The 23,342-nt window shown below is 39.9% G+C and overlaps 1 protein-coding gene across 2 annotated transcripts; it reads left to right on the top strand.

Annotated features, from left to right (window-relative positions):
• Positions 1–64: 64 nt before the first annotated feature.
• Positions 65–23,033, top strand: fbxo25 (F-box protein 25). Of its 2 annotated transcripts, none has more exons than XM_084081771.1 (10): positions 65–138; positions 898–1,081; positions 13,551–13,654; positions 15,178–15,227; positions 15,396–15,488; positions 15,596–15,689; positions 17,118–17,302; positions 18,080–18,262; positions 19,158–19,301; positions 21,347–23,033. In XM_084081771.1, the coding sequence occupies exons 2-10, from the start codon at positions 954–956 to the stop codon at positions 21,434–21,436; spliced, it is 1,071 nt and encodes a 356-aa protein (XP_083937897.1). In that variant the 5' UTR covers positions 65–138; positions 898–953; the 3' UTR covers positions 21,437–23,033. The 2 variants fall into 2 exon arrangements, with proteins under 2 accessions (XP_083937897.1, XP_083937898.1); XM_084081772.1 differs by having other exon boundaries at positions 91–138; positions 953–1,081.
• The last annotated feature ends 309 nt before the right edge of the window (positions 23,034–23,342 follow it).

The following is a 23,342-nucleotide window of genomic DNA, read 5'->3' as shown; positions in this document are numbered from 1 at the left end:
TTCCCTAGACCCTGGTGCTTGTCTCTCTCACAAAACATGGCAACACTGGTACTGTGTTTACTTCCGTCAATATATTTCCAGGGGAAAGAAAGAAAGCAGAGATTGTCGACACAACAAAGGAATCTTCCACACATTAAGGTTTGTTTAGTTATTCTATATGAATACCTGGCTATGGCAGCGTAGTTTATCGTGTGTGTCATTGTTACCGTTGTCATCATCATGCGTTTAATGACAGATTTATCATATTATTGTAGCCAACCAAACCAAAACAAAGCCAGCTTCACTATGGCTCTGTTTAATGTCTTTACTGTTACATTTAGTGGCATTTGCATCATGATTGATTGTCAAACACCAAAATGTAATTTTTTCCCCCAGTATTTACTCTACGTCGAACTGACAGTCGAATCTGTCCGTCATCAGAAAACCAGTGGTGGAAAAACTCAAATGTTTTACTTGATTAAAAGTATCAATACTGCAATTTAGGAAATGTACTCTGTTACAAGTAAAAAGTACTAAAGTATTCGCATTAAAATATACTTCTAAAATATACTCATTATGCAGAATGTCCCATTTCACGAGTTTCCAAATGTATAAAAATGCTTTGAAAATAGCAGATCTACAATGTGTATTAATGGTAATGTGTGTTTTGTAATAATAATCAAAATCTACAAAGTAACTAGTAACTAAAGATTTCAAATAATTGTAGTGGAGTAAAAGTACAATATTTACCTTTTTGAGATGTAGTTGGAGTAGAAGTAAAATTACTGATAAATTGAAATATATAACCCAGTAAAAAGTAAAAATACCTCAAAATTGTACTCAAGTACAGTACTTGAGTAAATGTACTTAGTTACTATACACCACTGCTTTTATTGAACTGCTAACTTTGTTTTTTAGGTGTACTTGGAGTGACAGCGGCTGTCAGTCACTCTTCACATTCCACTGTTTGAAGGATGCCTTTCTTGGGTCAAGACTGGAGGTCGCCTGGATGGAGCTGGATAAAGACAGAGGACGGCTGGAAGAGGATCGAGTTCTTTGGAAGCGACTTGGGAGACAATAACAACGAGATAGACCTGGAGGAGTAAGAATAATATGCCTTTGCTACTTACTTACATGATGTGCCATTTGGTTCTTGGCTATGTTAATAACTGGCCTGGCATTGGCCAGACTGATAACGTGGATTCACTCTCACGTTCCTCCCGGAAGGAACGTGAGAGTGAATCCACCTTATCAGTCTGGCCAATGCCAGGCTAGTTATTAACCAGTTCAACCTAACCTCATCCTGTGTCTCTTTAACCTAAGGCTGTCCCTTGTAACCAGTTATGAATCACTTCATTTGCAGATGGGGCTGCATATTTACATTGCATTGTTATTATGGATTGTATGAACCCATTAAGACCTGAGGCCGATTCTACAAATGCCTTCTAAATCAGTAGTTCTCACTCACTAGTTCTCACACTTTCAAGATTTTTCAAAAATGTTCAAAAATAGCCGATGTACGTGCCGTGCTGTGAGCTTGTATATCTGCTATTTTTGAATAGCCAACGCAAAAATGACACTGATGCCTTCCCGTTTTTTTTAAACAAGTTTTGTTCATGTTAAAACATATTAAGCAAGGCACACATTAAAAGCATCTAAGGGTGCCAAATATCTCTTCACCTTGTTTTGTAAACTATTAAGATTGACCAGCATCTATCTAGTATCATTTTATGCTGTATTTTCCTTAGTATGCATGCAAGAAGTCCTGCATAACGGCTTACCAAAGAGCCATTGATAGTAAACCCACAATTGGCTTCACTAATGAGCCATCCTGTACTACCACCACCATCACTACCCTCTGTTGTAACATCAGATATTGGTTTCTTTGTTTTCCATCGACTTAACACGGTTCTGACCGTGGGTCTGGGTACTGATGTAATGACAGTAAGGCTGTGTGTCTGTGAGCATGCACACATGTGACAGTTATTTATGGCGTCATTCAACTGGAATAGCATTGTTTTCTGACTCGAGACATAGGACAGGCAAGGCCATCATTAGTCTGCCCGTCTCTCAGAGTACTGTGGTTTGAGCACTGACACATCATCCACAGAGCCTGTCACAGTGTAACAGTGTTAAAGTGAATTACTTTTATCCCATCGCCTGTTGCTCTTAGTTAACAGTCTATAGTGTTTCTGTCCTTCATAGCTCTGGGGAGTGGGATTATTATAATAACACGAAGCGCAGCTGGATAATTATTCCTCTCTTTTCAGGGCGGTTTTGGTTTCGCCTCCCTTTGCTCTCGCTTTTGATTAGAACGGCTTTGAAGTGTGTCTTTCACTCATGATTGCTATTTTAAGCATAAGTTATACTTTGTAACACAGCCATGACACTCAGATTTTCAACTTATTAAAAAGTTTAATATTTGAAGAACATCATTGGATCCTCATCAGGGATGTATGTATACAGTATGTTGCTTGTTGGTACTGTAGATTGCGTTTGTTTTAGTTGCCATGATTCTACAAATATTTCCCATCAGATCGAATCAAGCCTTTGGTTCTGATGACATGAATCAGGATATGGTTGCTTGGAGGGACTACTTGTTTCTTAGGGTTATTGGGATTTTGCTAATGTACAGGTATTTACTTCTGGCCCCAAATATATTTAAGGGAAGCATGCATACAGTAATGGAAAACGTCTTAAGTGCCATTAACATGATCATGTCAAGTCTTCAAGCAGATTTGTTTTTATTAGCCATGCAGCCATTTAAAAATTCAGTCTGATGATTGGGCCTAACCTCACTGACTGCCAAAGGTGACTCTGTGTAACTTGTGTTATCTTTTGAACACTTCCTGACTCCCACCAAGAGAGAGACCAACAGTGGTTGACCAGACTGATTAGCAGTGGAGATCTAGATGGTGTGTCTGGACCTTAAAGCCAGAGCACAGACTTGTACTTCTACAAAGAGACTGGAAACTGTGTCTGTGACCTAAGGAGGAAGTACTCCGTGGGCAATTGGAACAGGAAATGTAGAAGTATGCTCAGGAAGTGCCCAGGCCTCAGTAGATGATAACGGGGCCCACTTAATTGTAAATGATGACTTTTCAAAAAGCCCTCACTGCTTTAATTCAACTATAAGCTGTGATATTGAAAATACAAACTGTCAATCATTCTTTGCACAGGCATTGTGTTGTTCAAACAACCATTGTTAAGGCTGTGTTCAGATTGGCAGCTCATATCAGATGTTTTAGCTATCCAGATTTAGATCAGTTTTTTTAATCAAGTCTGAACAGCAAAAAAACAAAATCACATGGAAACTGATTTTTACATCAAATTTGAATCACATTCTTTAGCCTTGTTCAGACTGCATAAAACCAAATCGACTCCAATCTGCATAGGAAATCAGATTTGGGCTGTTAAAATAGATTTGAGTAGAAGCAGAAAGTGCCCAGGCCTTCAGTAGATTAAAACCGGTGCCCACTTAATTGTAAACGATCATATAATGTTAAACCATTGCTTTCCAAAGTAGGAAGGAAAATGTCTGATCAACTGTTATCACTGCAATAACAGAGACCTCCAGACTTTGAGGAAGTGATTTGCAACGTATAATTGTAGCCTGTCATGATGGCAGGGGCGTCATGGTAACCAACAGAGTTGAGTATAGGGTTGAGTTAAGGAAATGCTCTGAGGTTAGGAGTGAATCATTCACACAAGGCAAACTTGTTATAACAAAGGTAAGTCTTCATGGTAGCTTTGAGGTGGATGTTTTTGAGTTGAAATGTCAAAGGTTTTTATTTAATCCAGCAAGTCAAAGACTTTCCGGCACTGAGACTGTTGTGGTTCTCACGTTCTGAGCGATTTTCTGTGGAATGTAGTCCACTGTATGATGGAGAATATACACACACACACACACACACACACACACACACACACACACACACACACACACACACACACACACACACACACACACACACACACACACACACACACACACACACACACACACACACACATTCACTCATGCAAGACATTGCATTATGGAACAGACATAATTAGTAGAAATGGCCTAGTTATTAGTATTAGGGTTTATTTGAACATATTTTTTTGAGTATCTTCCAAATATTGATTCATTATTGTTATATTGGCCCTTTGAGTTACTGACAGATTGTTCCATGCTGATTGGGGGATACTGTATATTTTTTCCAGCATCTTCACAATGATTGATGAGTGATGAGATTAGTTTACCAGACTGAGGTCACAATCACATACACAAAATAAATCACCCCATAGTTAATAATCACTGATTTATGTAGCCCTTTATTTACGTGGTGGAAAGAAAGAATGAACTCAAAGGTTGTCAAACTGTTATTAAGGTATGTGGTGTATCATTATTGTATTTTGTTGTCAGACAAAACAGGTGCATTAATGATAAGTTCTCTTTTTCAACCCTTTGAAATATGGTTAGCTTAGTCTTTTCCCTCTTTCTTTTGTCCTATTTTCTTTTATCAGCTAATCTCACATCTGCTTCGGCATGTGTTTCAGCTTAGCATCCACCCAGCAGGACTTTGATGAATAACTTCGCCTGGAATTTTCCAATCCTCCTTCATGCACTAATCAGGTTTTGAAGATGATTTGCATTAAGCTAATGTCAGTGCTAAAAGTGGGTGCAGTGGCTTGATCCTGTGTCCCAATGCCTTATTTGGGTATGATCTTTAACCCGTTTTGGGAACCAGTTTTCTCCATTATTGTGGTCAAACAGAACGTTTAATAAAACTTACATGCTGATAAATCTTATATAATGTAATATGAAAAAAAAGAAGTTGTATTTCACTCGCGTAACATTTCATATTGTTATGCTTTAGTGTGAACACAAACAAAGTTTAAAGTTATGGCCTGGAAAAGGGTCACTTAATTTCACCAGTCAATAAAAAAACACTGATGTAATTCTGACTCTGACAGATGGATAAGGAGTAACACACAGTGATTAATCAACTCAAAATGCCATTGGAGCATCTCCAGAAAGGGATGCTGCAAGGTGGTGTCATAATAGATTATGGTCTTAACTTGGTCAAGCTCTCAAGAATGATGAGTCAATTGAGTCTCCTACTGAGCAGCCATCCGAATATCTGTCAAAACATCGGTAATTTTTGGTTGGTCTAGGACTCCAAAAAATCAGCATCTAACCCCAAAATCTGGTATTGGTTGAGCTCTACATAACATGTCAGTTCTGATCAAGGATGATATGCTACTGATGAATGCTGCCAGCATAAGCTTTTGATTGTGGCAATACCCGACAGCACTGACCTGATAAAGATCCACCATGGATTAAAACATTGTCTAATTTGTTTAGATAGAGATAGCTTGGTGTGCGGGTTCTATCCTTTAAAAATACCCAAGAGTAGCCACATTAAGTTGTACTAAGCGCTGTCCAAACAATGCCTATTCAGCCCCTTTGAAATACCACAGCCTCCCAAAGGCATTCGTCTTGTTGAAAGACTTTGATAATCGCCACTGTTTGTTGGGAGAAGCTGAAGTAAAACAAGAGAACTATTTTGGTCTCCCTGCTCTGTGTTCTGTGTGCCTCAGTGCCAATATGTTGTCTCCCAGCTGGAGAGCTGTCCTTGTTATCTTCAGGAAACATGTTCTGTTTTTAATGGGCAGCAAATACCCTCAGGAGGGCCAAAAATGTGGGGTTTTCCCATTCTTTGTTGAATTCGTTTTTTGGGTTGTCTGCTATTGCCATATATTGTATTGTGTGTGTTTTTCAGAAGACTATGGCAACCAGTGGTCCCAGCTTGGTCACAGTACCATTACCGTCTACTCGCTCTGTGTGTGGATAGTGTGGATAGCTCCAATTTCAAGCTTGTTCTTTTTACGGTGTGGCATGGTGGGGGCCGAGTCTTCTATAATAGGTTGTTTCTGTGTGTGTGTGTGTGTGTGTGTGTGTGTGTGTGTGTGTGTGTGTGTGTGTGTGTGTGTGTGTGTGTGTGTGTGTGTGTGTGTGTGTGTGTGTGTGTGTGTGTGTGTGTGTGTGTGTGTGTGTGTGTGTGTGTGTGTGTGCATCTGTGTGCTGGAGCTAATCTCGCACACCATTGGTTCCAATCACGTAGTTAGCTTGAATTCCCTACCGATGATGTCATCTGAGGTAAATCTTCTAGCTATCCACATGCCATCTCTGAGTCACAGAGTGAGCAGACAGAATTGGTATCACGTGTTATAGTGAGCATTACTGAGGACCAATATGGAGATATGGTTAAAATGATATGGTTTCAAGTCCAAAACCATATGGATACAGTGGTATTTGGCGACTCTTTTTGTCACTCTGTGATCATTCTAGTATTCTATTCATTCTACAGATCAACCAAAACCGTGCGATCCAGTTAACATCCCATAGTTTACTCATAGAAAGACAAACATTGACACTGCATCAGGCCATAAACTATGACATCATATTTTCGTATTGGCTGTCCTCCAAACACACTTCTCACTCAGCAAGGCCAGTGACCTAATACAGTGGCTCCACTTTGCCTGATGACTGGCAAACAGACAACTGTCCTTGTTTGACAGAGCTTATCCACAAGTTTCCTAGGGCATAGTGGGCATCACTTCCTGTCGATTTGATCTCTGATACCTGATCAAATCGACAGGAAGTCTAGCTATAGAGTGTTAGCCTGATACAAAAGATGCCTGAGTGCTATCCTGTAATGTCACAAAACCACTGTTGTTTTTAGCCATTTATACAATAAAATCCATAGTCCATCCATCCAAATGTGTCCAAATGGACCCGTACTCTGAGTTAAATGAATACAGATTTTTCTGTGTGGTGGTGTTTGCCACTTTAAATGTGTTTATTGAGTCTGTGATTGACTCCTGGTAGACTGCTATCTGAATGGTCCTTATTGCAGTAGAAATCACATGTAACAAATGGTACCCGAATGCAGGCCCAAACCTCAACCTGAACCGTCTCAAATGTTAGACTACTTTATCCAATTCAGGATGGAAATTACAATTGTGTACAGTGCAATAACACACAAGAAGTCAGTGGTTTAATCATTCTCATTCTGGAAAATGTATTCAAATAAAGGGTATCTTCTTATTCTTTCCGCTAATTCCCATCAGGGTCACCACAGCGGAACATCTGTTTCCATGTGTTTCTGTTCTGTGCATCTTCCTCGGTCACTCCAGCCACCTGCATGCCCTCTCTCACCGAATCCATAAACCTCTTCCTTGGCCATCCTCTTCTCCTCTTACCTGGCAGCTCCATCTTCAGCATCCTTCTCCCAATGTACCCCTCATCCCTCCTCTGCACATGTCCAAACCATCTCAACCTCGCCTCTCTTGTCCCCAAACCTTCTAACCCTGGCTGATCCTCTAATGTAGAGTTGTAATTTCTGATCCTGTCAATCCTTGTCACTCCTAGTGGGAATCGTAGCAAATAAAGGGTATAATTATGTCATTCTGAGGGTGTCATTTGATTGCAAAAGCAGTATTTTGCTAAAGCATTTAGGATTTATGGCCATAATGTGGAGTCTGAGTGAGACCATTTTTATCAAAAGGTTTTGGGAATGATTTGGCAGGCACCAGGCTCTGTAAACAGTCTCCCAACCTGATGTTTTTTGTTTGTTTGTTTTTGCGTATCATATCAAACATTTGATTGTGAATATAATAATATGTGTCTGCATTTCATGATCTATTGATTGTACCTAATATTGATTGTTAATTGACATTGAAATATTGGTTCAATAGGCCATTTTCACATGGAATTTTAGAGTAAACACAAGTGTTATGATACTAATTATGTTCCATCCAGGTCTCTGCTACCTGCCGATCCTTAAAATTAGCATCATTGGTACCACCCGTGCTTACCCTACTGTTTAATGTCAATATGGCTGCCATGAAAAAGGTTTATGAATATCGCAGCTAAACTAAGAATAACTGCATGAGCGGTGCCATGTCATTATTCTGACATCCCATTATTCCGACGTCCCGACTGGTCCCATTATAACTAACCTTATCCCATACCTAATCCTAACCCCACACTAACCTAATGGTCGCAATAATGGGATGTCGGAATTATGAGCGGACCCCTTATAATTAAGCTTAACCAGCCTAAAACTATGCCTCTCACACTAATCTAACATTTGACTATTGAGACGTTGGACTAATGGGCACAGTCTTACATGGGCACAGCTTTCTGTGTCATAACACACAGCATATATATTTGAGTCATTTTGGCTGTGCGGAATGTTTTTTGCGCTTTCTGTTACTTTTATGAGCTTCCTTCATGTATCCTCTGTGAAGTGTTAGGTTATTGCATTCCTCACCTGTAATTCCCCATGGCAAAGCAAAGCAAAGCAAAGTTTGTTGTTTACCCAGGGTGTCGGACTAAGCACGAAGCTTGTTTCCAGCCGGACCCTGCATGGAAGCCTTGCTCAAGGGCTATTCAGCGGTGATTCATGATTGATGTGATGAATTGGGGAATCGAACTAGGGACCTTCCGGTATCAAGGCCGCCCCTCTAACCACTAGGCCACCACTGCCACTTATCGTGGCAGTATCGTGTGTGTGTGTGTGTGTGTGTGTGTGTGTGTGTGTGTGTGTGTGTGTGTGTGTGTGTGTGTGTGTGTGTGTGTGTGTGTGTGTGTGTGTGTGTGTGTGTGTGTGTGTGTGTGTGTGTGTGTGTGTGTGTGTGTGTGTGTGTGTGTGTGAGAGAGAGTGGATGAATGGATAGAGACAGAGAGATTACCGTATAGCTCATTCATCCTATCTATTTTACTTCACAGAGACCACTTTCACACGCAAAGCTGTGTCTTACACTGGAACTCAAACCAGAACTGGCCAAAAGTAAATGAGTTTTTCTCCAGCCCTAACCATTAAGGCTATCTTCCATCAAGCAGATTATTCTTTGGAAAGGCCCTTTTACATTCATATCTCAACAGAATGTTCAGTGTTTGTCTCTCACCTTTCATACATTTGTGTACATTGCAAAGTATTAGAAACTACAGTATGTATTTGTTTGAATGGGAGTGCAGGCAGTCAGGTGCTCAGCTTCAGCCACTGGATTACTAATGCATGGAGAGCCAATTAGCAGCCAAGGTCAGGCCCTTTGATCTGTCAGCCAAAGCTCATTAGAGCACTCTGTGCATCACCATAGATTAGTTATAGCCTAGGTCCTGATTCTCATGGTATAACTGAACTTCACTAAGGCTGCATAGATGTGATATGACAGTGACAATTGGATCAGTGGTATAATAATTGGTCAAAATGTAATGACATCTTTCAAAATGAGTATATTAGGTAATGAAACCTGTTCATGTAATACATTCTCAGATATTGTTATAACAGATCTATGGACGGCCACAAACTGTTATTAGCTTCACATCCTTATCCCTTATCCTTTTTGAGGAGTTTATGGATTCTGTAACACCACTGCTGTCTCAGACAGAATGCAACCCCACTGTTGCTCAGTGCGATTCTTTTCTTATTAACAGAATGTTGATAACAACAGATTGTTAAAATTGTTCAAAAGGCCCATACATCATACTATATTATTATTCTGAACTTTGGACTACAGGTCCAGGCCAGTTGCCAACTAGAAAGGTGTGCTCACTAGTCGCTACAGTAGAGAACAAAACTCCGCCAGGAGGTATGCCCTAATAATAATAGAGATGTATGCAGTTGCATTTCTATTTACAGCCATGAAAGAGCAGCATGGCATGTGATTACCAGTTGTACATCTTTACTGCTGTCCTCTCTCACACATACTCATTCAGTGTCTACCTATCTCCATCTTCTTATCTGCTTTGCTGATTGTCTGCTCTAAATAGTTTCAAAGGGGCCAAAGACTGAGTTAAAGAACATATCCGGACTAAAATAACATATAGCCTTTTTTCCCTACTTATATTGATCCCAAATGACTGGCCATGGGGTCTATTTGCCCCTGTCGTCCAGTTTCCCCAGCAGCCCCTATAGCATAGAGTGGAGCCCATAAGCATATCACTAAGTACTTACCCTATTTGTTGCCTGTCAAAATTATTTCCTTTTTTTTCATGGATCTGTTATTAGTTGTCATTAGACACGCATCCATGCCTTGGTTGTCCCACACGAGCCACCACAGTCTCGTAAATCATGTTTTGGCTTTTGGGGTGAGCGTTCGACATAACTGCCAATCAAAGTACTGGCCAATCACAGCGCGTTTTTTCCGGGACTTGGCAACTGAGTTGAATGAGTTAACTCGTAATTTGGGGATTTGGAATGTTGTCACATTTATGAATGCATATTTGTTATGAATATGTTATTAGTTGCAAACAGACACAAACACATTTATTTAGTTTTCTGCATTGTGTTCTTTTTTGTTTTGACAATTATGATTATGTGCAGCAGATGGTATTGTTTTTGTTGTAGTTGTGTTTGTACTGTGTGTCTTGTTTTTTGGAGTAAATTATGCATGTCTTAAAACCTCATAGGCTTATTTTTTGTAGTTTGACTGTCCTCTCCCCTTCATATAATGCTTGAAAAACTCACTGATGTAAATCATTTACATCTCATGACTGTAAATGGGCTGTTGTTTGTAGTGTTCTATTAGACCTCAATTTGAAACACACACAGTCACGCACGCACGCACGCACGCACGCACGCACGCACACACACACACACACACACACACACACACACACACACACACACACACACACACACACACACACACACACACACACACACACACACACACACACACGTTAATACACTGTACACATCTGAAAGTAATTTATCCATTTATATCTCTGAGACTGGTTACATTTGTGCACTCAGAGTTACATTAACACTGAGAATTTTACTGTGTACATTTCTGTATGGAGTTAAGTGCTTACAGATCATCGATTGGCTGCTATCTGCATAGATGCCCAATTAGGTTATATAAATAATAATAACAATAATAATATACTTTATTTGTATAGCACCTTTCATGACATCAAATGCAGCCCAAAGTGCTTTACATAAAAAAGAGATCAGCAAAAGAATAATAACACAATATTAAACAAGATTAAAAACAATGAGATCAAAAACATGATCAAGAACAAATTAAAAGGAGGCAAGATCAAAATTAAAACAATACAAGAACATAGCAAGAACAAAACAACTACATCACTTTAGAAGGATTCCAGAACCACTCAGACTACCTGTCATCTATTTAGGTACACACTTCAATGGAAGGAACCACACAGACTCTACTATTTCTTATTATTTAGTTGCATTGTTAATTTGTTGTTTTTATTTTTATTTCAATTAATTAATTATTTTATGTTCCTTTTATTTTGATATAAAATCCCTTTACATAGACTCACCCACACATAAGTACTTAAAATAATCAGACAACTTGCCTTAACTTGAATTACTTTTTTTTTTTTAAGACTTACATTGCTTTCAAAACAGTGGGTTTAAAACAATCATATGAACAGTCATAAGAACTTGCAACAATGGACAGGGATAACCTTGTGAGTGTTTGGTAGGCTACAGCTCTTGTTCTTGGGTCCTCTGCTAAGCGATTAACCCTTTCATACTCTGCAGTGCAGTACACATTCAATTCAAGTCCATGGCTTTTCTCAAGTAGCCTAATGTTATGCAAAGCAGCCAGGTAGAGGCTATTGTTTTATTTGTTGAGGACGGCTCGAGCCTGTGGAGAGCGTGCAGCTCCAGAGCTACCGGGGCGATGCCCCTGTGAGCCCCCCCTGCAGCTCATCTCTGAAACCAGGATAAAACCGTGCCTGATAGACCAATCCAATTCTCAAGGCGGTGTAATAGGATCTTGTGGTCAACTGTGTCAAAGGCAGCCGTCAGTTCAAATCGTAAAAGGACAGACGCATTGTTGTTGTTGTCCGAAGACACCATGAGATCATTTGCAACTTTAAAGGTGTAGTGAAATGAAAAATATGTTTTTCACACTTTTAGAGCATATCCGTGGTCATCATATGGGCATACCTAACAATAGATGCCAAAAAAAATGAAAAAAAAACATTTTTGTGTATTTTTACATCTAAAGTCCCTAAAAAGCCAATCTTAATTACTTCCTGTAAACGAAAACGTGCTGCGTGATGACATAACTCGACCTTCGTGAATATAAATGAATCTTGATTACATGCACCTGTTTGATTCCCATAGCTGCACGTTCTTCAAACACAGCTGATTTTAATTACAGAGATACTCCGTTTTGAATCTCATTGAAGATGAGTGTATTACTCATTTTAAACTTCATCTGCACACTAAAATATGTATCTGAAAACATTATAGGTTAGAAATAAGCCAGGTAGTAGCAAACGCGCTTCACTGGCCGTCTCTCTCTCACTTGTAAACAAACACTAGCCGTGTTGCCCACGGCTGAAGTGATTGAGATCCAACGTCCCATAGCCTGAAGGGATGGGACCTTCTGATTGGATTAGAGTCGTTGAGCCGACGTTTCGGGCTGAACCTTCAAAATAAAATGCCCGAAAATGTCACTTCAGTGCGTCTTTAAAAGCGCTTTTTCAGTGCTGTGCCCTTCTCTAAAACCAGACTGGAACTTATTGTGGATCTTATTATTTTGTAAAAACACATCCAGCTGGAGATAAACAATTGTTTCCACAACCTTGCCCAAAAAAGGCAAATTGGAAATAGGCCTATAGCTGACGGCGCGAGCCTGTGGAGCGCATGTGCGTCATGTGGGGCGCGCGTGCATGCAGCTGCAGAGCTACCGGGGCGCTGCCCCTGTGAGCCCCCCCTGCAGCTCATCTCTGTCCGTAAGATGTAATAGGATCTTGTGGTCAACTGTGTCAAAGGCAGCCGGCAGTTCAAATCGTAAAAGGACAGACGCATTGTTGTTGTTGTTGTTGTTGTCCGAAGACACCATGAGATCATTTGCAACTTTAAAAGCGCTTTTTCAGTGCTGTGCCCTTCTCTAAAACCAGAGTGGAACTTATTGTGGATCTTATTATTTTGTAAAAGCACATCCAGAGATCAACAGTTGTTTCCACAACCTTGCCCAAAAAAGGCAAATTGGAAATAGGCCTATAGTTACACAGTACCAAGGGGTCAAGGTTGTGTTTCTTCAGTAAGGGCTATAAACACAATATTGCAATATTACTGTCGCTGAAACATACCCAAACACTGTAGCACAAACCCTCACCTTGGCTTGGACTTAATCTACACATGACATGTGTATTGTGTAGCTTGTAAATCTCTAAACCAGCCTGTGACATAGTATGTGAACTTTAACCATTTTCAGTCTGGCTTGCCTATTTAGGGCAAACGAAAATGTTCAAAAATCTTCAAGAATTTTAAACATTTTCAGAAACAGCGAAAATAGCAGATCTACACACTTGTGACGCCTAACTCATTTGAGGTTGTAGATTGGCTATTATTCATAAGTATATAGGGCTTAAGTGGTTAAAAGACAATAAAATCAAGCGACGGTGGTTCTGTCTCACTTTTTTAGTCTTTGTCTTGTGAGCTTACTGAACTTGTCAAGAAGTAGTATTGTTCAATGTTCGTAACCCATTCTTCTTCTCAAGGGGTCTCTGTCACTTCTTCTCAAAACAGGCTCTGTGATGAAAACAAAGAGAACCTGTTTGTGGGAGATGTTTGTGAGCTCGCTGCCAAGAAGAGGAAAAAGGACCTCTACAACAATAACACCAAATCTCAGTGTGAGTATGCCTGTCACAATCCTATCCTATATTAAAATTGCCTAGAGGGTCTACACTACACCAAATCTCTTCGGCAAAAATAGTCGATCTTCAAGCTTGTAGATCGGCTATTTTTGGCTAATGTTTCCCCCAGAATATGGATGCTGGTGTTCAAGTGTTCAAATTGTTAATCGCAATTATTTGAATGACAATTAATCGTAGAGTAATTTGAAAAAAAAATGTGGACGCCAGAGAGTTAACAAGGGATCATGGCTCTTACAATCTTACACTTTGTAAGGAGCTCTAGATAAGCAAGCCTCTGCCTCTTTCTCAAATGGGTCATTATCATTATTATTATTATTATTTTGTCTCATATTGGTTATAAGAATGTAATTATTATCATTGTTGTTATTGTCTCATATTGGTTGTAAGAATGTAATTATTATTTTTTTGTATGATATTTGTTATGAACAATTTGTCCCATTTTCATAAAATCTGTTAAAGGTAGTAGTAGGGTAAGTGATTTACTTTGGTTAAAATAAGGGTTAAATAGCTCTATATTCTGATAGTACTCATTGCTATAGAGTGTTTGTTCCGTAAAAGGAGTCTCCCATGTCTCTCCAGCTCTTTATTAAACAGAAAATGCATTTTCAGTGCTCTCTCCTGATTGGCTTAAATGTTGTCACCTACCTGAAAATGTACTATATTCTGTTTACTAAAGAGCGGGAGAGACCCCTGTGACTGAACAAACGCTCTGTAGCGATGATTACAATCAGAGTATAGTATTTTAACCTTTTCAACAAAAAAATATGTATACCAAAAAATATCACTTACCCTACCTTTAAATATGGAAACTAATATACACGTTTGAATATATTGGTGCCAATAGAGCAGGCACACTAGCGTTTCAGACGATAGAAGCATGCGCAGTAGCGTCCCAATTGTGGAAGTCCTGCAATACCCAATTTGGCCACTAGGCTTCTGAGGCTTCAATAATTCTCTGCGGTTCTGGGAGCTTGGGGGAAAACAACAACTACTAGACAGAAACACCAAAAATGAGTACACTAGTAAAAAGTTTGAGAACCACTGCCTTAGAGCACCCCCTATAGATACATTGTCCAATGTATTGTCATACATTGTTTATGGTCTGATTTATTGGATCGTAGGTTAAATATATTGTCTTGAGTTTTTTTTACAAGGACCTACAGTCTGTGTCAATTATATATATTACAGGCTATAAACATTTTTATGTTTGTATACTTTGTAGACCCTAAAGTCACACAAAACTGTATTTTGAATTACGAAGGGCCAAGTGAGTTATGCAAAGTTTACCTGCTTTATACTGTTAAAACCCCTCCAGAGCATGGGTGTAAAGAAAGGAAAATGTAGATGGCCAAATACATTTTGCCGGTGTGTCTCTTAAGAGTCACACACATGTGGGGCTAAAGGGGAGTCTTTTGGCAGCTGTACCAAAACAAACAGGTGATTAATTGTCCGGTTATTCTTCCCTGATGTGACTGTGTTTTTCTCCCCTCTCACTGCAGTCGTTTACAGGGAGAAGTGGATCTATGTGCAGAAGGAGAGCACAAGAGAGGTGAGAGTGCCAGATCTGGATGTGTTTATGTTGTGAAATGGCCCATATGAGGTTTCACGTGACAGATTTATTGGCTGTAGTTGGGAACAGCGGTGGCTCAGTTTAACGAAATTGTTGTGAGTGAAACTTGTGTGTGTGTGTGTGTGTGTGTGTGGTGTGCTTGTACAGAGACATGGATACTGTACACTTGGTGAAGCCTTCAACCGCCTTGACTTTTCCAGTGCCATTCAGGACATCAGGAGGTTCAACTATGTGGCAAAAGTAAGCCAAAATTTCACATGCCATGAACAGCCGTGTTGCAAGTTTTCTCTCTCTGTATTTCTCTCATTGTCTCCCTCTTTCTCTTCCTTTCTCTCTGCCTTCCCCAGCTCCTCCAGTTAATTGCTAAGTCCCAGCTGCCCTCTTTGAGTGGAGCCGCCCAGAAGAACTACTTCAACGTACTGGAGAAGATTGTACGGAAGGGTAAGAAACTGAGAAAAAGAGAGAGACGGAAAGCGTCATGTGTACTTTCTACTGTCCCGTGGCCATAGCAGACCATGGTCATGTATATGACAAGCCCCAGCCTACACCCTGATGTCGGAGACTGTTAGTCTCACCCCAGATCCATACTTAGTGTAGGCTGTTCCCATGCTGGTAAACGTAACCTCACATTTTAGCAAGACAGATCAACATTCTTGTCTCCCATGGCCCAAAACCCAAATGGTAAGGATCTGAGCAGCTGGCAGACATTGGGTTTCAGGGTACCATGTAGTCATCATTGCATGTAAGCTAGCAGTGGTGCTGTCAGAGTGAAGGCCCACCACAAAACCAAAAGAATCGGTGAACTCTACTATTAGTAGGGAGGTTGTGTTGTCGAGTGGATCAAAGGAGAGATTGTAGACTATAGTTTATTCAGTCACACATAGAAGGAAGGGATCAGTTGAATTAGTTTACGTCAGTATAGTGTGCCACAGTTTGTGTCCTAAAACCTATAAATGAGTTAATAATGGGTACCTAGCCAGGTTTCCAATGTTTTCTTTTACTATAGGTTTTAGTTCAATGCCGAAAATAAGGGCTGTGGTTAACATAAGCCTAAGAATGTTTTCTGCTTTGTTCTGAGACACAACCATGAATTTTGAATCCTTTTTCTTTTTTCTACTTTTGTGGTTCATACATAAAAAGTGTGTTGATTCGCAGAGGTTATCATCAAAATGTGTGAATATCTATCCTTTGTTTGCTACAGACTCTATTGTCTTAATTTATCCAAAGACCAATGAAAAGATTCCTTTGTAAATATCCAATGGGACCCGTGGTGAAGGTAACTTCCGGGTTTCTACATCATCCCTGAATAATTCTTATTAAAATCGATGTAATGCTCTTCGACATGCTGTAAACTTAATTTTTTTAAAGGATATTATTGATTTTATAGTTTAGGATTTTATTTCTAACCTTTTCACCAGTGATTCACTGGCAGAATTCTGAGCTCGCTCGTACGTCTTCTTTAAGACAAATATTGTATGACGAAATGTTGTATCGTGTAATTAAATGTAATGAAATCTAGTACAATGAATGTTGTATTCATTATGTGGTTTAGTATTTTGTGTCATGGAAAAGGCTTTCACTGTCTTCTTAAACTCCGAGCATGCTAGTAGTATGTCTATAATAAGACAAATTGTCCCTGCTGGGGGAGTGAATACGAAAAAGTTAATGTGGTTTTTGGGGGTCAAAGAAGATTAACCTTTCTGTAGCAATTTAGCAATTTTCACACACATCTCGACAACCTGGGCGTATGTCCATATCAAGTTATAAATGGCCTCTGTCCAAGTAAGGAAAAGGGGGAAACAATTCACCCTTGGTGTATAAGTGGTGTTTTTCATGGCCATCCCTGTGCTTTTTTAATTGGTTTTATAGTCCTGGAAGACCAACACAACCCACGCCTTATCAAAGACCTGTTGCAGGACCTGAGCTCCACGTTATATATCCTGACCAAAGGAATGGGCAAGTCGGTGCTAGTGGGTAACGTCAACATCTGGGTCTGCAGACTAGAGACAATCCTCAACTGGCAACAGCAGCTCAACAACCTGCAGATTCCCAAGGTAGGACTGTGTTTAGGAGTTTAGTTATGCCTAAACATTCCTCTTAAAAAGCTAAATAGGCCGTCAACTTGAAAGCAAGTTTGGACAGGCCACAGTATACATTTTTACATCAATACATTTGCCTCCTGCGCTCCACTCAGAGCTTTTAAGCGCTATCAAGGTCAGCCTGCCATTCTTATTTTGGGTATTGGTGAAGATTTTCCAGATTAGATTTTCCAGGAAGATCTACACGCTCACCACATCGGTTATTCTTCTGTTCATCATACAATATAAGTTAGGGCTTAAGTGGTTAACCAGGATGCCTCCAGTGCTGACCTCAGCACAGATGGCACTGTGCCAGGGCTCGGTCCTTCACCCAGCTGGCTCAGTGCACCACCGTTCTTTCTGTAGCCCATTGTATGAATGAGTCAGAAACAAGCTACAACGCATCGCATCGCGAGGCGTTGTGAGCTTGTAGATCTGCTATTTCCACTTATTTTGTCAATGATTGAAGATATTAACTTTTTTCAACATAGAAATGATTATGACGATTATGCAAAATAATTGCGATTAGGTGATTTATGTACAGTAGTAATTGTGACGGGCCTATTGGAAACCTGCACATATAGCTGAGGTTCAAGTCTTTAACTCTATGTTACTGCTTCGCAGGCAATAAATCATCCCTCATGAAGTAGTGTCGTTTGTGCGATCCCTGTGGGCACTCCCTCGCTGGGTCGCCCTCGCAGAGTTCCTCAACTCTTGATTCCAGGGTGTCATTGTTTATTCTGTCCCCCTCAGCAAATCTCCAGTGGGATGACGCTCAGCGACCTGCCACTCCACATGCAGAACAACATCCTCTGCAAGTTCTCAGACGCCTGTGACATCATCAACCTCGGACAAGCCACTCCCACTCTGCACATGCTCAGCGAGGACCGACAGCTGTGGAAGAAGCTTTGCCACTTCCACTTCTCAGAGAAACACGTAAGAGACATTGAGACTTAACTATGATACATGGACGAGTGATTTTCAATTCATTCTGCCGCTCAGTGGATAATTTACCCATACAGCATATACAATTTACAATTTAGTAGACGCTCTTATCCAGAGTGACTTACAATAAGCAAGGTAAACACATACCTGTACATCAAATGCAGAGGCGTTACAAAGTAATACATATATTCACCACTAGAGAGCAGAATTGGCCCAGTTTTTCATGTCTCCTACCCTCCTTCCCTCACTCCCCTTCTCCCACTCTGTCTCTCTCACTCTCTCTTCCTTTGTTTGTCTGTCTCTCTCTTTCGCTCTCTCTCTCTCTCTCTCTCTCTCTCTCTCTCTCTCTCTCTTTCTCTCTCTCTCTCTCTCTGTCTTTGTCTCTCTTTCTGTCTCAAATGTGTCGTTGCTGTCGGGCAGAAACCTTGTTTCTCGATATTTTGCAAATGAATGCCCTACTTCATCATATAATGGTGGCGCACAAAAGTCGTTAAAATAGCAGATCTACAAGCTCACAACGCGCTGCCATGTGACATGTGGTGGGCTTGTAGACCGGTTATTTTCACTATTTTATATTATTTCTAGGATAGTAACAAAAAAGGAAAGGTTTCGGAAGATACAAGTTTTCCGCCCGACAGCGACGATATACATGCACACAGACCTGATGTAAATGTGAAATTCTCTTAATTAGCCTTTTGACCAATTATAATTACCTTACCATCCTCTGCATTTTGGATGTTAAATAATTTCTCTGTGTGTGTGTGTGTGTGTGTGTGTGTGTGTGTGTGTGTGTGTGTGTGTGTGTGTGTGTGTGTGTGTGTGTGTGTGTGTGTGTGTGTGTGTGTGTGTGTGTGTGTGTGTGTGTGTGTGTGATGTGTGAAAACAGTTCTGCAGACATTTGGTGTTGTCTGAGAGGGGCCACGTAGACTGGAAGCTGATGTACTACACACTACAGAAGTACTACCCCAAGAGGGAGCAGTACGGAGATACACTGCACTTCTGCAGGCACTGTAGCATCCTCTTCTGGAAGGTAAGGAGCCAGACACGAGATGCAAAGACGACATGTTTTGGTCCTGTGGAAGTTAACATTTAAATACACAAATCAGGCATTTTCAATAAGGTTTTACATCATTCTGAATACATTGTGTATTGAAATACTGAACTAAAGAAATAAAGGGAAAACCATTAAGACCTGGAACGCATCTGTGTCACTTTTTAGATTTCTTTGGCTATTCAAAAATAGCAGATCTACAAGCTCATAGCGCGGCACCGAGTGCCGCGCTATGAGCTTGTAGATCTTCTATTTTTGAAAAATCTTGACTTTCTTTTTTCTTGACTTTTTTTCCCCCAAAAAACTGTTAGCATTTACAAAATGTTTAAGAATCGCCTCAGGTCTTAATGGGTTAAAAAGGGGTGGGGGGTGCCTTTGTGTATAATCACGCTTCATGAAGGTATCAGAGCTTTCAGTGTAGAAGAACCTATAATTCCTGCATCCATTGTGTGAAAAGGCCTTGGACCTGTGCGTGCGTGCGTGCGTGCGTGTGTGTGAGGCTGCTCATGGAATCAGGAATAATTTCTGTATTAGCTAGAACATGCTGTTATTCCACGACCAGACAGCCAAAACAACTCTTATCAGCTGGTACACTCTGACTGAGGTCAAAGCACACAACCTCGCTCACCCTGGTTGCAGTCTTATGGGGAGGGTTATGAGACAGTGGGAAATAGTGGTATATAGAGTACCGAAGTCCTGACGTCACTCGTTCATCCCCTGGGTCGCAGAAGTAATTTCTGTATGGAGAATAACATTGGGCCATCATATAAGAATTCTGGTCCAAAAATAAACAAATTGTCCTGGAGATATTGTCAGGGAGTTGGCTCTGTATCGTTTATGATAGTCAGTCACTGATCTGACTATCTAATTCGGCGGCAGTAACATTAGTGTTTTCTCATTGTCAGTTGATGCTTCATATCCATATGAGTCAAACCGCCGGGATCATTTGTTTATTTTTTGGAACACAGTTCTTATTTGACACGATATTAAACACGTCTACAGGTAGGATGCATAAATTATGTCAGACTTCGGTGCTATAATCCTGTCTTTTAGAACTTTTGACTTTATGAAACAGGCCAGCGTAATTACTTTTGTTGTTTTCCACGCATCGTAACTAACCATGCACATGGACTAAGCAAGTTAATGCATGACGCACAGCAACACTGATCAGCTAACAGTAATTCGAATGGCTATTTGCTAATTGTGCTAATCCTTCCTGCTCTTGGACAACCTGGTAATCTGTGAACTCCATTCATTAAATTAATGGTCTAATTAGACCTCATTGACACTGTAGACCTCGTCTGTAACCAAGAAAGACTAGGTGATCACTCAGAGAATTAGAGGGTTGTGAACTTGTGAGTGGTGATAATCTCAGGTAAAGTCTTACGTATACTGTACCACTTGTTGTGATTAGACTCAAACTCATGTCACTTCAGTATCTGACTGACCCCAACCTCCTTTTCTTCCAAGCCAATCAAGTTTTTATTATGTTATCCTCCTTGGCTGTTTTCCTCTAGTTTCTAACCTCTGACCTCTCTGCATCCCGCTCTATGCTTGTCTTCCCTCCTTCCGGTCTTTATTCCTGGTACTCCTTCTCCTCAATCCCCAAAGGACCGCCACCTGGCTGTACTATTCAAGGTACTTCCTGTCCCGTTATGCTTCTGTTTCTTCCGGGTTGGTTTTGTGTTGCCCCAGAGATTCAAGTTATTTTTCTCTGTGTTACACTTTACAGTCCCATTTTGTGCTCTAAGAATGTTTATGAAGCAGTCTCACCTTTGCTTCTGGCATTTCAGAGGGTTTTGTGTTCTCTAAAAGGTTTAACGACTAGACTTTGTTGTGTTATAAATTCCTCTGGATGCCCAGTTCACTTGTCTAAAAGAAGGTGACTATATTGGCTTCCACCTTTAAATATAGCTAAATGTTTATTTGTGCTGAAGTCCAGTACACTGATACTTGAAGTTGCAGCATTTGTGTATCCTGTATGAATTCTTCGTAACCATTTGGCCCTCCTGACTGTTTTCCAGGACTCTGGACATCCGTGCACAGCCAATGATCCTGACAACTGCCTCACGCCAGTCTCCCCCCAGCACTTTATCGACCTCTTCAAGTTCTAATCCTACATGTTTTACTCCATGTGAGGGACCTGTTTACTCCCCCTCAACCCCAAGTGAAGTTTGTATATGAGATTTTGATGTCTTTCAACCAGTTACAAAGGGCTTCAACTGAAAAAAGACTTATTTTTTGTTTTTCTTCCTTGCGCACAAATATTTGTCTCCCTGACAGAAAAAAATTGAGAGAAATATATGAAAAGTGTTTTTCAGAATGATTAATAAGTCTATGGCTTCGATGGTAAAGGTGAATATTGACACCTTGGAAGAAAATGGACTTGTTAAATTGTTTCATGATTAACAAGGTGGGTGTTTTTTTGTAGGTTATAACGCCAAGGGTTGCAGAATTCCAGCAAAATTCAAGGTGGAAACTTTCCATGGGAATTAACCGTATTGGAATTAACGGGACATTATGTGAATAAAATGTAAGTATAAGGCTTATTTTCTTAGATCATATACTGATAGAAGCAAGTCAAATAGAAAAAGCCAAATTAAATAAATCTATTAATTTTTCAAATACATTTAACGTGGAATGTGCCATGTGGTGTGAGTTAACTAGCTGGTAAGATAACCAATGAGAAAGGTCCTTTGAGGCAACAATGTGGGCTGTGTGCAAACTTAGGGTTTAAAGTAAACAACTAATTTAAATTAGCATGCTCAATCAAGCTATATCCCACATGGTAATAGCTAGCTAGCAAAAACTAGCAGAGGGTGTTCTTAACAAGTTATAAAGTGTGTGCTTTACTTTAGCCTACTCTGCTTGTTAAGTGAAATATCATAATATAAAATATGTTCACTCCAGAAATATTATCTAAACTTTCCTGAAAGAATGTAGTCATTTGGCTCAGACAGTTGGCAGTAGTGTGAGCTGCAAATGCACTGCACATGTAAGAGGATTGTAAAATACTGGATTCCTATTTAATGTGATGATGCTGTCAAATGATCTGTACTTGTGATGCTGAATGCAGTGCATGGGTACAATTCAATTGAATGGGCATATTTTTAACCCCAAAATGCCATTAAGACCTAGTATTGCTTTTTTGTGTGTAATTTCCTTCAAAATAAATTCTCTATTAAAAAGTATGATTGCTATATTGAAAGTTTGCACATATTCAAAATTCCCGAGCTTAACTTCCTTGGAACTTTTCCGGCAATTTCCTGGATATTTCCGACCCTTTGCAACCCCTCTTCCGCCTGTCCTGTTTTCGTTTTGTCTTGTTTTGGGGGGATTTCTGCAGTAACTGAATGCATGTCAAATGTAGTCGTAGTTGTGTGTTTATCGTCATTTGTGTATTATTGCTGTGCTGTGCATACATTTCAAGGAAACGACACTAAAAGAAAATAATGTCAAATATACGTTTGCTGTAAAACAACTTTTTACAATACACTTATACCAGAATTGTCAAGCAAACCAGGAAAAAAAGTAATGTTAAACGTTATTTATGAAAGACAACTTTTATATCCTTTCTTTGAATTTTGTAATATTCCTTTACCATTCCAATAACTGAAATGTACGTGTTTATGAAGGCTACTGTTGTTGGTACTATCATGACTTTTCTGGGATAGTAGCTGGTTATATAATTATTAAATCTTTCTAAAAAGGTCTCATTTTTATGGCTTCTGGGATTTATTGGGCTCTGTTTATTTATGAGATCTTTTTTAGACATAGACAAAGAGCAATTGCACTTATATGGTCATTATAGAAATAACATGCATGTTGTTTACATAAATGCACTGCAGATGGTCATTTATAACTATTTTGGCCATTCTCTGGGCTCTCACGATCTGAAAGATTTTAACAGCCATTATATTTTATCAGTTAAATAAGTAATGTCCTTTTATTATGACACCTCAGTCTATATGTGGGAATGCTCCTGTTCCATCTTTCAAAGGCAGGGAAATCTTTTTTCAA

This window comes from Gymnoscopelus microlampas, assembly GCF_963454915.1.
Source record: "Gymnoscopelus microlampas genome assembly, chromosome: 16".
Classification (NCBI taxonomy): Eukaryota; Metazoa; Chordata; class Actinopteri; order Myctophiformes; family Myctophidae; genus Gymnoscopelus; species Gymnoscopelus microlampas.
This window is presented reverse-complemented; position numbering and strand designations above follow the sequence as displayed.

Excerpts from the sequence above, each read along its gene's own strand:
- fbxo25 (XM_084081771.1), top strand. The coding sequence starts at position 954 with ATGCCTTTCTTGGGTCAAGACTGGAGGTCGCCTGGATGGAGCTGGATA. Across the intron at positions 15,489-15,595 it reads GGTTCAACTATGTGGCAAAA|CTCCTCCAGTTAATTGCTAA; the intron begins GTAAGCCAAAAT and ends TGCCTTCCCCAG. Across the intron at positions 18,263-19,157 it reads TCCACTTCTCAGAGAAACAC|TTCTGCAGACATTTGGTGTT; the intron begins GTAAGAGACATT and ends GTGTGAAAACAG.